Below are 13,785 nucleotides of genomic sequence, written 5' to 3' on the forward strand. Positions count from 1 at the left end.
TACCTGGTACTTTTGGCGATGACTCAAGGTTTTCAAGTTGTAACTTACCCAGTCACAAACTCTTTATTGTATTCCATTAATGTATCATTCATTCAGAAGCTTAATTTTTAAAATATATTCTAACAACAGGTATTTTGAGAGGCTAATATCCTCAATGATGAAAAAGAACAAAGGCAAGTATTTATGATCTTGTATTTGTCCATTTCCATTCATAGGAGCAGGTCTGAGAAAACTGAGCATTTGCTGCACCCTCAAGTGGGTTTTGGCAGCTTTCATGGGGTTGCATTTGGGGTTTTTTGGTGTTTTATGGAGTTTTATTTTGTTTGGTGTTTTTTTGTTTGGTTGGTTGTTGTTGCTGCTGATGCAAGAAAAAAAAAGGAAAAAAACAAGTAACTTAAAGCCAGTTTCATAACCCACTCCAAGGCTTCTCAGCTGGGCAAGGCTGTATGCTAACACATTTAAATCAACAGCCTCAGTTTTAGAGTAACACAAGTTGACAAGTGACCCACCATGTAGTTTGCAGTATTTCTCAGAACAATCTCACATAAACTGCCAGCCCTTACACTTTCTTAGCAAAACCATAACACAGAACCAACTCAAACTTGTCCTCAAAGTTACACCATGCATATTTTAAAAATCCATACCTTTTTGTAGTTAATAAACAGTGTTTTGTCTAAGTCATATACCTCACTCAGCTGCTGAGGAATTAATCACTTCCAAACAAAGTTTACAAAACTAGACAGACTTTTTACTTCTGTCAAAAGTACAGATGAAGTAAGTTGTGTACATTAAAGGAAAAAAAAAAAAACACCCCTCCACACCACACAACTCTCAGAAATATTCTAATATTCTACTTATTTTCCCTACTGACTCAAACATTAAATTTAGTTTACAGGCATCTCAGGTAAGGTGTTCACAGTTAACATATAAACAGAATATATTAAAAATACCTGAATATTAATAATTACATTTAATAAAACACTATTACATTATAGTGATTTTAATAGTATTAAATTATTAACATTAATAGCTAGTATCACCAGAATATATGATCAGAATACATCCTGTTCGGAACAAAAAGTAGTCTAACAATGCTTGGGCTTTAGCATTTGGAAAAGGTCAGTCCAAAGTGTTTTCCGGATTCTGCTTACACCAATGTGCACCTAACAAAGATCTCCTATTTTTCACTTATCCTTCAATGCCAAATGCATAATGGATGGTACAATTAGAAAACTCGCTTTTTCTTTTTTAATACCACGCACAACTGCAACAACAGTAGTAGTCATTTATGTCAAAATGATACTGCGGTTCCTAAAGACTTCAGAAAAGGGACAATATGCAGAAGATAAGCACCACTGTCATTTCATGCCACTGCAAAAGAAAATTTTGCAGCAGTAGTAAATAGATTTAGTACATAAAACCACTTCCATTACTCCATACTAATATGCTGAAAAATTGCTTGTAACTGAAAGGAACAGCCAGCTGCACCAACTTTCAGAAAAGATCTTATTGTGTGCCTCAGTATCATTTCCAAATTGCTCCCATTCCAAGCAAATAATACAGCATCACTGGGAGCTCAAGCCACAAGGACATGATTCTTCAGCACTGATGGTAACAATATAGATACAGAGTTAAGAAAGTGACCATATCTTCCAACCCCTCCTGCCCCTATGAAAAGAGTGCTGTCATTAATACATCTGCTTCTCACACCCCTTTGGTTCACTGCTGCAAAGGGACATTTTACTTCTTGTTGCTTCCTTACAAACCTGCAGTCACCCTTCAATGGAAAGTGATGCAAGAGATCAGAGAGATTTACTTCCAAGATTGCTGCAACAATCTTTCTAGCTGTAAGTCTCGCGTTAGTTTCTTTTCTAACAAAACAAAAAAAAATAGTAACTGAAACTTAAACTACCTATCAAATTACTGTGCATGCAAAATACCTAGTAAAGCTTCAGCAGAACATACATCACAGGCTCCCCCAATCATATTGCCAAGTACTGATGGCTACTTAGATAACATCAGACAAGCCCAGTTTAGAGAAAAATGGGTGGTTTGTGTTGCTACTTCCAGGTTAAGCCACACCTGCCAGCATTAGATGTCATAGCAAGAGGATTCTGTGTTTGTCTTACATAATAGACCAGCAAAGAGTTGGGAATTTTCAAAGCCTTCATGGAAGTGAACAGTAGAGACTCACCAAGTTAAGTGATGGCTTAACAAAAGACTGTTAAGCTGCAAAGGGGTCAAAGGCTATAGAAGGACATTTATTAGCATTTCCTCTTGGAAGGGGTATCATGCTCCAGCCTCTCTTTTAAACACCTTCCTCAACTGAACCCTACAATAGCATTCACTCCAATTAGAGTGTGAGACCAAGGCAAAGCTAAGGCTATCACAAAGCTAGTACTACCAAAGACTAGATGATCACTTGTTTACATTAGACTTCACAAAGCCTCAGATCACAGGCTACAAAAACTCTAGAAGTTTAACTTAACTTTCATTTAATTTAGATTTTGAAAATGCATGCACCTGGGCCACAAGAAAGGTTTAAGAAAAAAGCTGTTGCATTTCTCTCATTCAGAAGGTTATTTATACAGAGCAGAAGTACAAGTACTCAAGTTTCAACAGTATCAAAACTTTTCCTTGCTCAAAAAGTTATGATTGTATATCTATGACCAAAGTAAAGTAACCTTCTACAACCCTTTAGAAGGTGTGGTTCTTATACTTGCTTATGAACTTTATGGCTAAACTTAGCTGCAAAGCAATAATTCCCTGCAGACTCGCATTACTACTAAACTCCCTCCACAACAGTAGTTCTTTTGTTGTGAGGTTTGGATTGTTTGTGTACTGGTTTGTTTGGGTTCTTTTTAAAGAAATACGTACATCTAAAAGAGGCTCAAAATTTCATACTGGCTGTAAAACTATCTCAAGTAGGGAAGATCAACAGAAAAAAAATCTGTAGACCGAGGCAGTTGCAGTTGAGGACCAACACCCATCATGTATACAGTTCAATGATTTGTACTTCAAAGTAGAGCAGATTACAACCACAAGTGACTCAGATGCATGAACTGCTCTTCTAGAGCACAACTTGAGTTGCTTCACCCAAAAAAAAAAAATATTCCAGTTGTATTGCTCCAAGGCTATTAGCCAAAGCCAGCAGGTGAGGATCACAGATGCGCCTCAAAAGCACATTCCCCACTCCAAATAAGACACTAACATACACTGCATCCTAAATTCAGTTATTTGTACAACGTGAGCATTATTGAACTGGTGTTTCCATAGTTTGTTCTTTCCAGTTAAATGATTTTACAGCTGAAATTGAGGAGTTTGATTTTACAGATAAAAATGCAAAAGACTAGAAGTAAATTAGCATCTCAAGTGTCCCAAAAACACTTATGTAAGAAAAGGTTGTAAGCAGTTTGTTTGCCTTTGTTTCCTGTTTTGGTTTTAGTTTGTAATTTTGTTTAATCTCAGGGGTTTATGTTGTTTGGTTGTTTTTTTTCTTTTCATATATTGTAGCAGCCAAGGCAGCATGTATTACCACAACACAGTAAGGCATAACAAAGAAGGTACATCAAGCTGTGAACTCCTGACCATCTTATGCACTGTTCACAGCAGCAGAACTAGAGCATACTATCCCAAGTACATGCTAGATGCATTGAAGCACGAGTTCCAAGGTTTGTGTCCTAAGACAGTCAGAGAAAACATGAATTCTCCGAGACCCTGTCTCCATTTCATGTACCAATTTTTCAAGGACCTGATAGACCTGTCTTACATTGTTTCTCGTATCATTGACATTTCTGCCTAGCAGCTCACTGAAGACAAGATACAGGATACAAAAGAAAATACTGATTGTAAAGTTTATATTAACCAGCATGTTTCATCCAGGTCTTTTCATATGCTTTGCCAGCTCAAAATACTTGTTCAGAGATAGAAAGGCAGGGCAGGTCTTGTTCTACAGAGCCCATGTTTTCACATGCTAGTTAAGTTTCCATTCTTTTTACTTTATTGGAACCAAAGCAAACATAGTTCAGGAGTGCAACAGACACTTGCTGCTCATGTAAGCAAGACTGACAGGTTTGGTGAGGGATAGAAGAGCTCCTGGCAGTTAGGACAAGTTGCATTGTGAACCCATGTGTGACAGCATAAGTAACATGATCACAATGCACAAAAACACTGGACAAGTAACTTTCTTACAAGAAAATAGTGCTTCCCCTAAAATTCTGTCTCACTGTAGAGCTTCTTCCTGGTATTCTGCTATAAAACCTGAATAAGCAGCAGATATCTGTAGAAGAATCCTCCACCTCATGCCCAAATAGCTTTCCTGTAATTCTGTATTCCAGACACACGATAATTTACCCAGGTCAAGTTCAGTATAACAGGAAAGAGCTGGCAGGGCAGTATCTAACTTCAATATCCATTCAGATGGAGATAACACAGAATGGAATGAAGGATTCACCATGCACCAGTTAAAGAAGGAGTATTCTCCAAACCCACTTGCAAAACAATCAGCTACATAAAGGCAGCAACTTCTCCTTCCTTATGCTAGAGGCCCAGGACAGAAGCCACTTCCATTTGCACAGTAAGTAGTGGTTCAGAAAAAAAAGCTGTGTTTTGCAGGCTTCACTCACTCAGAGACTCTTAATTTCTTAAAGGACATCGCAAGAGTCAGTATCCACAGAAAAGTTTCAAGGATCTTCTTTGTTCTGCATCGTAGAAGCAATCACTTACAGAATAAATACAACCTGGTCCATCTGTGATAGCAAGCCTTTTGTTTTTGAACTACTCAAAAGCTGAACAGGATGAATATCCAGAGCAACATAACTGAGAGGTGCCAATTATTCAATCCTCTATAACAAGGAGATAGATTTTCAAACATCAGTCTCCCTTATCACTGACATCTATATTTTTTGTTATCAGGGAAGAAAGAGGGAGAAGACATTTATTACTCCCTGCGATTTCTGGAATATAACTGAACTACAATTACACTTTTTCCCTCATAGATCTACTACTGTTATTCCAGCTGAACATACATAATAGTAAATTAATCATATTTTCATCCCATGCAGTAACAGGACAAATTGCACTTCTGGGGCAAAAAATTTTATGGAGGATTCAGTGCTGGAATTGCAGGGTGGAGAACTATTCTCTAACTGAATCACATTAGCTTTGCTCGTATACAGTAAAATACACTCACACATCTGTAACAGTCATACCTTCCTCCTACTGCGTCGTCTTGTGGCTGGGCCCCAGCAGTGTTCCTCTGTGAACGTCGCAGTGACCCCCCTGGATTGTTATTAGGCCGGTTGGACATTGGCACCTCTCTCCTGAAGGGACATACCCTTTCTAGACACTATCATTCACTGAAAGACAAAAAAAAAAAAAAAAAGAGATAGTCAGAAGACATTTGGCAGGAAGACTCATAGCCATGGATCAAGAGGCATATGCAAAATGCTAGTGGTTTAAGCAAAAACTTGAGGAAAAAAAACCTTTGCATGAATTTTAGTTAAAAGATACAGACCAAGATTCTTCAACAACATTTAGATCCTGAATAGAAAGCCATCACTTTTCAGCATATATAGCATACAGATGACCCATTGGACTACATGACCCCTTCCACCTCTTAGCTATGATGGCACAGTTCTTTTCTGGCAGTCTTCTAAAATGTTAAGGAGACAGGACAAATGCAGTTTAGGAGAATCTGTATTTGTCAACATTAAGAAGAAAACACACTAGTGAAGGTCAACACCTGACAGGGAGCAAAAGCATTTAAGTATTTTAATTGTGGGAGATTCCAGTTTGAGGAATAAACCACAGTATCTACATGATTACAGAAGAAACATAACTGCTGTGAAAACATCTTTATTCCTTCTCTAGTCTGATTTATACAACTTCCATCTGCATAAAAGAAGATACATAGTCAATCAGTAAAAGAGATCTAGTTATATAAGCAAAAAGTTCTTGCTCATGAGTACTTAGTGGGGAAAAGAATTTGAGACAGAAAAATTAACATGTACGCAATCATTAAAAAAAAACACGCATAAAAACAATGATGGCTTTGTATTACCACTTTTGGAATTGCTTTGTGACTGTTTGTGGTTTACAAATTCTTTTGGTAGTTATTTACAGGAGACTACCCATAACACCCAGCTGTAGTCTTCAGAATCAGAAGTATTTCAAGATCAAGTCTGACTTAGCTCCTCATTGAAGAGCAGTAACTTTTGTATCCTGTGCTGCATTGGTATTTCTATACAGAGAGCATAGCAACAGGACTACAACCAGCAAATCCAGTTTCTCTGTTTCTAATTGAGTGGAATATGGTTTTAAAACAAACAACCACCAACCATTTGCAGGAGAAAAAAAAAAAGCCACAAGAAGGAAAATAACCAAGTTTAAGAACACGATAGTCTGTATCTTGATTCAGTATCTATTATATCTGTAGCACAGTAAGCAAGAATTTTGCCAGGAAAAAAGTTTAAAACATTTCAGCTGCAGATAACAAAGGCTCAGTTCAAATTGGAATGCTTCCAATAAAGTAACTCTCAAGATCTATAGTTGTCAGTAAAGCCAGACAATACTTGACTAGAATTGTCTGTTACCCTGAAAGAGCCTAAAATACAAGCAGGAAGAGGGAAAAAAAAACAACCAAAACAAAAACCCACAAGACATAACCAACCACAGAACAAAACACAAGACACCACAAAACAAATCAGTCCTAAATGATCCTGGTTTACTGCAGGCCTAAGAAACCAGGCACATAAACTGGTATTATGCAAACCACTCCCTCACATGCCTAGTAGGACAACACTAAGAGAAATATCTATATGAGCAAGACACCTACACAGCACAAGGAATTAGTGATGAGGATTCTGCTAACAGAGATTCAGACCTTTGGCACTTCAATGATACAACCCAGTACACCTTCCTGTTAGCATGCCAGAAGTATTTTAACTAAAGTTCCATCAATCAAGAATACAAGTTATGCAGAAGACTTGCTCTCTATCCTAATCCCTGCATCAGAGGAGTCAGAAGAATCTTTTAAAAGTTTTTTGTGTTCTTCTCACTAAGAGCTCCAAAACAGCAGCAGATAGCAAAAGCAGAAAGTAGGTTTAAATAGTAAATCATTGTTGTTACATGGTTTTACCTTATTCTTTGGAACTTGAAAGATATAAAGAAAGCACAAAATACACAATCACAAAAAATACAATGAACCTTGTAGCTAGAAGTCATGGTGACTGGAAAGTTGAAAAAGCCATAAACACTATTCATCAGAAGCAGAGAATTCCCTCTTAATGGTTATTTCTCTTATCCTAACTCCTTAATCAGAGCAAATATTCCCACTAACAGAATGGTTTAAAGCTTTCAAACAATCCACAACACCTTCAGTATACAAACGTTTATACTTTAGAGCACAAAAAGCAATCTACAATGCAACATAAAAATCCTGCTATAACTGGAAATCATGTCAGCTTGCTGGCGCAGCTGATTAGCCAGGCTGAGAAAAGCTTAAGTTGTAGCATTCTCTTCAGAGTACACTACACAGATGCAACACAAGTCTATCACTGACCAAAACTTTTCATGAGCAGCAAAGAGGCACATTTTGTGCCCTTTCTGAAATGAGGGTGTGGTGTCACTGTCTGTACAGGGATCAACTGAGGTTGAAAGTGGTTACCAATCCTAAAATCTTGTCCTACTTTGATTGTCACATCTATTGTATGTCCTTCTACTGACTGCGTGAAGGTGTATTCCAGTAGGTTTCATTCTGCAAGAAGCAGTGCTCACTCTATAGCTCTGCTAGGTCCAGTCATAAACTTTTCCACCCAGGGCCAGTATATGGTCCCCCTCCACAAAACACCACAAGGTTTAGCTGAAGAAAGCTTCACACATGCAATCCCAGTGCTCTCTAGGCAATACTGTCATGTTCATTTCTCTGGGTCAGCCAGCCACTTCAAGTAGCCTTTGCTCAAAAGTTACACAGCACAGTGTGTTGTCATACATATATTTTCAGCTGTGTGGAAGAATGAAATGGCAGCTGTTTTACCCTGGAAGGAATCTGTCGAGTCAAAATAACGTCCACAGCTACCGTCTATATTGAAACATCTGAACTTAACTGTTTCTTATTGCATAGTGTGTTACCATACAACTCCCCATTTGCCTTTAAATATAATGCTGCTTCATGATTCGTCTGTGACCTTTAACACCATGTGCCCAGTTACTTCAGTAGTGATCTTTCCAGAGGGTTGCAATTTTGTCTTCCACATGCTAGAGCAGAGCCCTGAGGTTCCTAAATCTGAACTCTTCTTATTCAGACTTATCCCTTCACCTATAAACCTCACTGCCATCACTTGGCTTCTTCCCCATCTTTGGGTACCTAAAACTGAAGATGTGTAACCCAGTAGATCGGTTCAATTTGCCAGTGCAGTCTTGTCATATTTTAAGACTTTCCTCAACTACATTAAACATTCTCCACACATCCACAATACAAAATAGCTACATCTGTACATCAGACCTCCACCCTTCAGCTGACAGGCTTCGTAATTTGAGAATGTCCCTTTCTACCATAAAGTTCTCTGTAAACAAAGCAGTTTAGTTAATGTTTCATGAGTCCTTATTCCTAGCTCTAATGATGTCAAACCACTGGCCTGCAGATGCTTTCCCTCACAAGCAAACCCATTCTAAAAATCACCATTTCAAATGAAACCACAATATATCTTCTGAAGACATCTAATGGCACTGGCACCTAACTGTTGCTCTCTTGCATGATATTCTTGAGCTGCAGTAAACACTACTTCCATAGGCTCTAGGTCCACTAATAATGTAGCAAAGCAAACAGGTAACAACCCCTTTAAAAATGGAACTGAACCCTTTCTCAAGAAAAGTGCTTCCTTAATCTATTTGGATGAGCTCTAGAACTTGTTTGGTTGTTTTGGGGTTTTTGTGGGTTGGTTTGGGGTTTTTTGTGGGTTGTTTTTTTTGTTGTTTTTTTTTTTTTTTTTAGGTTTTTTTTTTAGTTTTTTTCTTTTTTCCTTTAAATTCTCTGCAAGAACCTTGGTAGCAAAAGAATTTTTCAGGCTCTTGCACTACAGTTTCCTGAATATTTACGGATGTGCCCAGCACCTCTACCAATAATATCCTATTATAATAGTTCGTCCCTTCTTGGATTTATTACACTGTTCAGCATACTTTCTCTTCTGTACCTTGGCCCAAAAAAGGTGCCTTACTCTATGCTGCTGCAGCAATCCAGTTTCTCAAAATCACAAAGATATACTGCCCTGAAGTCAGTATTAGGCAAAAGGAGGGGGAGGAAGACACTGGAGGATGTTTATATGCTTTGCAAGTTCAGAACATTTTCTTCCAGCAAATTGCACATCTTGCCAGCCAGAACCCAGAGGTCAGCCTACTTATCAGAAAATGTTAAAACTTAGTATTCTCTACGGTAGAAGCAACAGATTAAAAATAAAAGCATACAACACATCAAGGAATTGAGGTGTTAATTGCAACTAAACTGGAGAACTTACTGCACATGATTTAGTAACTGCTGACTTATTTGGACCTATGTTACTTTGTTTTAAACCCATCTCATAGTTGCACCTCGTTTTTGCTCAAGGTTCTCCTTGTTTACCTGCAAACATACACACCTATTTTCTCACTTTGCTTTGTAAGAAAGCAAGCACTCATTTCATTACTACTGATTCATCAGATGACTGAAATTAAGAATTTTAAGTCCAGTTAGTGGCTTTAAACTGAGTCTTGGGAAGCTGATTTTGACACAGTATTTTTTCTCACTATGCCCTCTAAAATCAATAGTTATCAATTCTGCCCAGTTTTTACCCTGTAGTCTTCAATGACAAACAGTAATTTCATGTCAAAGCTCCAAGCAGGCAGAAGGTTGTATTTCCGGTTTAGCAGCCTCTTGTCCCTTATGGTTATAGAAGTACCTCATAGAATAATTTAGGGAGTGGGGATAGCAACATACTGAACATTTCCTAGAATTCTTTCCTGTAACATCTCCCAAATCCTCATCATCACTGCCTTCGTCTTGATAGCAAATTTCTATACACTAACAAGGGAAAAAAGATATTGCCCCATGAACTGCAAGATGCTGTAAGGTGCAGCACAGTGTAGGGACATTAGCTGCAAATCCTGTGTTATTCAGCTATGCGAACACTTTGCACCTTAAGGAATGGCAAGCTTTGCTATCATACATTTTCTTTATCTGCATCCATTTCTACCTTCTCCCCATCAAGAGACAAACTGGCTATATATGGCTGAAATATGCTAGAGTAGACTAAGACTTACCTGTTGTACTGTATGTAACCAAATCCACATGGTGACTTACACTAACTTCTTTTGATGAAGAAACCACGCAAGACTGCACTGAATCATACATAGGGTTGGACTGTCTTCTTTCTGTATTCCACCCCTACAATGCCGAAAGGAAAAAAACAAGAGAACAAAAAAACCCCACAAACAACCTGGGCACACCCAAAATAAATGCATGGAAGTTTCTTCTTAAAACAAGCAAGTTAGGTGGCACAGAATTTCTACACATTTTGTTCCATCAATTTTGTCAGTCTCCTGGAGACATTAGTAAGACACTGATGGGAAGACAAGTGGAGTTGAACAGTGTACAGAGGCAGTCTCCTCTTCAGACCAGCTGCCTTTTTTGACTTAGAGTTCAAATGGAGTACAAGAGTTCAGTCAAAATCGTTAAGAAAGTGTTGGCTAGAGAAGATGTCTTGAAAGAATATGGTTCAACCACCTGTTGAAAAGTAGGACATTAGCTTACATTAGAAATCTCTCATTCTGCTGAGAAGTGACAATTTCCAACCACAATAACAAAATAGATGAGTTTCCAGAAAGAGCGGAAAGGCAATAGGTGAATCATGAGAGATCCTGATCACAAATTAAGTAAGGTATCAAAATACTATGCCATTTATAAAGGCACGATGAGCAGATACTAACAGACTACCTGAAAATACTACTTTCAGCAGAAGCATATAATACAAAGGTATGCAGCAGATGTCAGTTCAAGTAACTCAAGATTTCAGATCAGTGTAGATATACAGGTATGCAAGGACACATTCCCCCATCCTTCCCAAGGGCCTCTCTGTGAGGAAAAGAAACAACTCTGGCTTTGTTCCTCACTGCAATTACATACAGCTCAAAGCATTCCCTTTAAGTTCCTCAAAAACAGAATCCAGTAATCTGGACTAAAGTAAAGAAGTAAGCAAAATGGGAATGTAAGCAACAAGTATCAAAGCAATCCAGTCACTGATGACTAGCCAGTGCTGGTTCACGTGTCCATTGCTACACTGGGTAACTTCAGACAACACTGTTAGAGACTTTTTTTTCCCCCAAACTCCTGACAAAGAACGCTTCTGTAAAAAACAAGAGTTTAATTAAACTATTCTGAAATTATTAGATGGAAGCATTTCTTAAACATATGAAAAATACTCTATATATTGAAAGAGGTATTGCAGAAAACTTCTCAAATACCACTATGCCACAAATACATTCAACACGAACCCCACAAGAGGTTAAAAGAAAAAAAAGTTATCCCTGTCTCAACGACTTCACAATACAGTCATCAAAAGATTATGGCAACTTCTGGGCTTTGCTATGTTAGGAAAAAGTCAGCTTTCCCTAACAGCCATTCAAGAGCCTCAACCCTGCCTAGCCTTCTAGCTGAGACAGTGGCAATGCAAAAGGCCACCTCCACAATATAAGCAAAACTTGTTCTGAACTTTAAAGGATGTAACCACCATGATAAGATTCTCTAAACTGTATCTGAGCATACGTGTCTATAATGGCGTATAAACAAAGACCAGGAAGAGAAATTCTTTGCATGAAGAAAAGAACTAAAAATATCTTGATTTTTGAGTTTAGAATTAGGGGTAACTATATTGCTAATTGGTGGTTAGGATATTCATTGCCTTAAACCGAAGGTTTACAAGTTTCTTCAAGAGAGAAGAACACTGAAAATACCTCTGAAAGGTGCACAACACTGCTCACTAGAGGAATGCCCAGGCTGTTAGGACAGTGTGATCCAACGGATTATACATGCCATGAACCCAAGCCAATAAAGTGGCACCGTTATCTGCTGACTTCCACCTGGTGAAAGGACTGGAAACCATTTGTGCAAAAGATACCACAAGCTTTAGAACACAGTCTGAGGAAGTCAAAGGCCAATTATTGTTCAACACAATAATAAAAAAATAAAGAAAAAGAAAGAAAAAAAAACCACAAAAACACACATCAAACACCACAACCACCAAACTGAAAATGTCTTCAGGGACCTTATGGAACAAGGTTTTTAAGCTTCTTTTAAGATTACTGAGACCTGGCACATATTATTGGTTTGGAAATTACAGAATTGTCTGGCTGGGAAAGACCTTAAAGTCATTGAGTGCAAACAAACTAACATCTGCCTGTACACAACTGTTGGACCATGTCACTAAGCTCCCCACCCAAATGTCTTTTAAACACCTCTGGGGATGGTGACTCTATCACTTCCCTGGGTAGCCTGTTCAGAGACCCTTCTGGTGAAAATTTTTTTTCCTAATATCCAACCTAAACCTCCCATGGTGCAACTTGAGGCCATTTCCTCTTATCTTCCAAGTAACAAGTGATAGAACAAGGCTGGCCTCAACCTTGCTATAACCTCCCTTAAGGGAGTTATAGAGAATGAGAAGGTCTCCCCTCAGCCACCTCTTCCCCTATACACCACAGCCAAAACCTTAGTAAAAATCACTCCGGGCTGTGGAAAAGTCAAGCTGAAATAGCACATGTGGCACTACTCAAAAATATCGAGAAGTACAGGTACTGCTGGCAGATGGCTTTATAAGCAGTCAACAGTGCACTTGACTGTTCAAGAACTTAAATGGAACCAAGAGTAGGAGAGGGCCATGAATCAGCTAAAAAATAAAAATAAGAAATTGCACCTGCAGAAGTTACAGTAAAATATTCTTGTTCAACTGACAGCTCAAAAAGCTACTCATGTTCTATTCTGTATGTGGCTGTACAGAATACTAAGGTGACCTCAGGTGTGTCAGGTAAGAGTCCCCAGTTCGTGGTACAGAGAAGTCCATAGCTTTATTTCACTACTGATGAAAGAATCACCATACCAGCATCCTAAGAAATTAAACCAGGATTAAATCTTAACTGGATTCTTGTGAGCTCCTTAAGGGGTCTACCTAATGTTAAGCCTGTAAATGCCTTTGTCTTCTAAACTCCTTTCCTCTGCAATACCAGAAGCTGCAGTCTGAGGAAAAAAAAGTAAAAGGAGTTGCACAGAACAAACATAATGCTGTTTTGAGGGCATGCCTTTTCAGTTCTGCCACCTCACTGTTTTGGTTCTCTTATGCTCATCAAGGACAAAAGTATTGCAAATTATCACTCCTCTTTGGACTAGATTTTGAGCCACAAAAGTACAAAAGCATCATTCAGATCTTAGATCCCCATCCAAAAGAGGATTTAAGAAAAACAGAAAGCATTTCATGTTTTTCCCTTGCTTTTCTACAGTCTAGCATTCTGCATCTTTAATTTATAAAGAAGTATCAGCAGCAGCAACTATACCTCTTGGTTTTAAGAGCATTACCAACAGTTTATTAACGGAAACAATCATTATGTACAAGGATAGATCACATCTTAATTCAAAAAATGCACCCTTGTAAAAAAAAAAAATTCAAAATTCAAATAATTAAGTTGTTCCCCAAATAAACCAAGTTTGCTACCTATGTCACCATTTACAGTAAGTCCAAACTACTTCAATATAAGTTTTCCAACAGT

At 38.1% G+C, this 13,785-nt stretch overlaps 1 protein-coding gene across 7 annotated transcripts in view; it reads right to left on the minus strand.

Annotated features, from left to right (window-relative positions):
• TRIP12 (thyroid hormone receptor interactor 12) overlaps positions 1-13,785 on the minus strand; it is a 76,435-nt gene that overhangs the window by 43,710 nt on the left and 18,940 nt on the right. For all 7 annotated transcript variants that reach the window (XM_054385870.1, XM_054385872.1, XM_054385876.1 and 4 more), the window contains exon 2: positions 5,211-5,357. In XM_054385870.1, coding sequence (XP_054241845.1) covers positions 5,211-5,308 — 98 coding nt within the window. In that variant the 5' untranslated portion in view covers positions 5,309-5,357. The remainder of the gene's footprint in view (positions 1-5,210; positions 5,358-13,785) is intronic.

The sequence above is a fragment of the Indicator indicator genome, chromosome 13 (genome assembly GCF_027791375.1).
Source record: "Indicator indicator isolate 239-I01 chromosome 13, UM_Iind_1.1, whole genome shotgun sequence".
NCBI classification, from domain to species: domain Eukaryota; kingdom Metazoa; phylum Chordata; class Aves; order Piciformes; family Indicatoridae; genus Indicator; species Indicator indicator.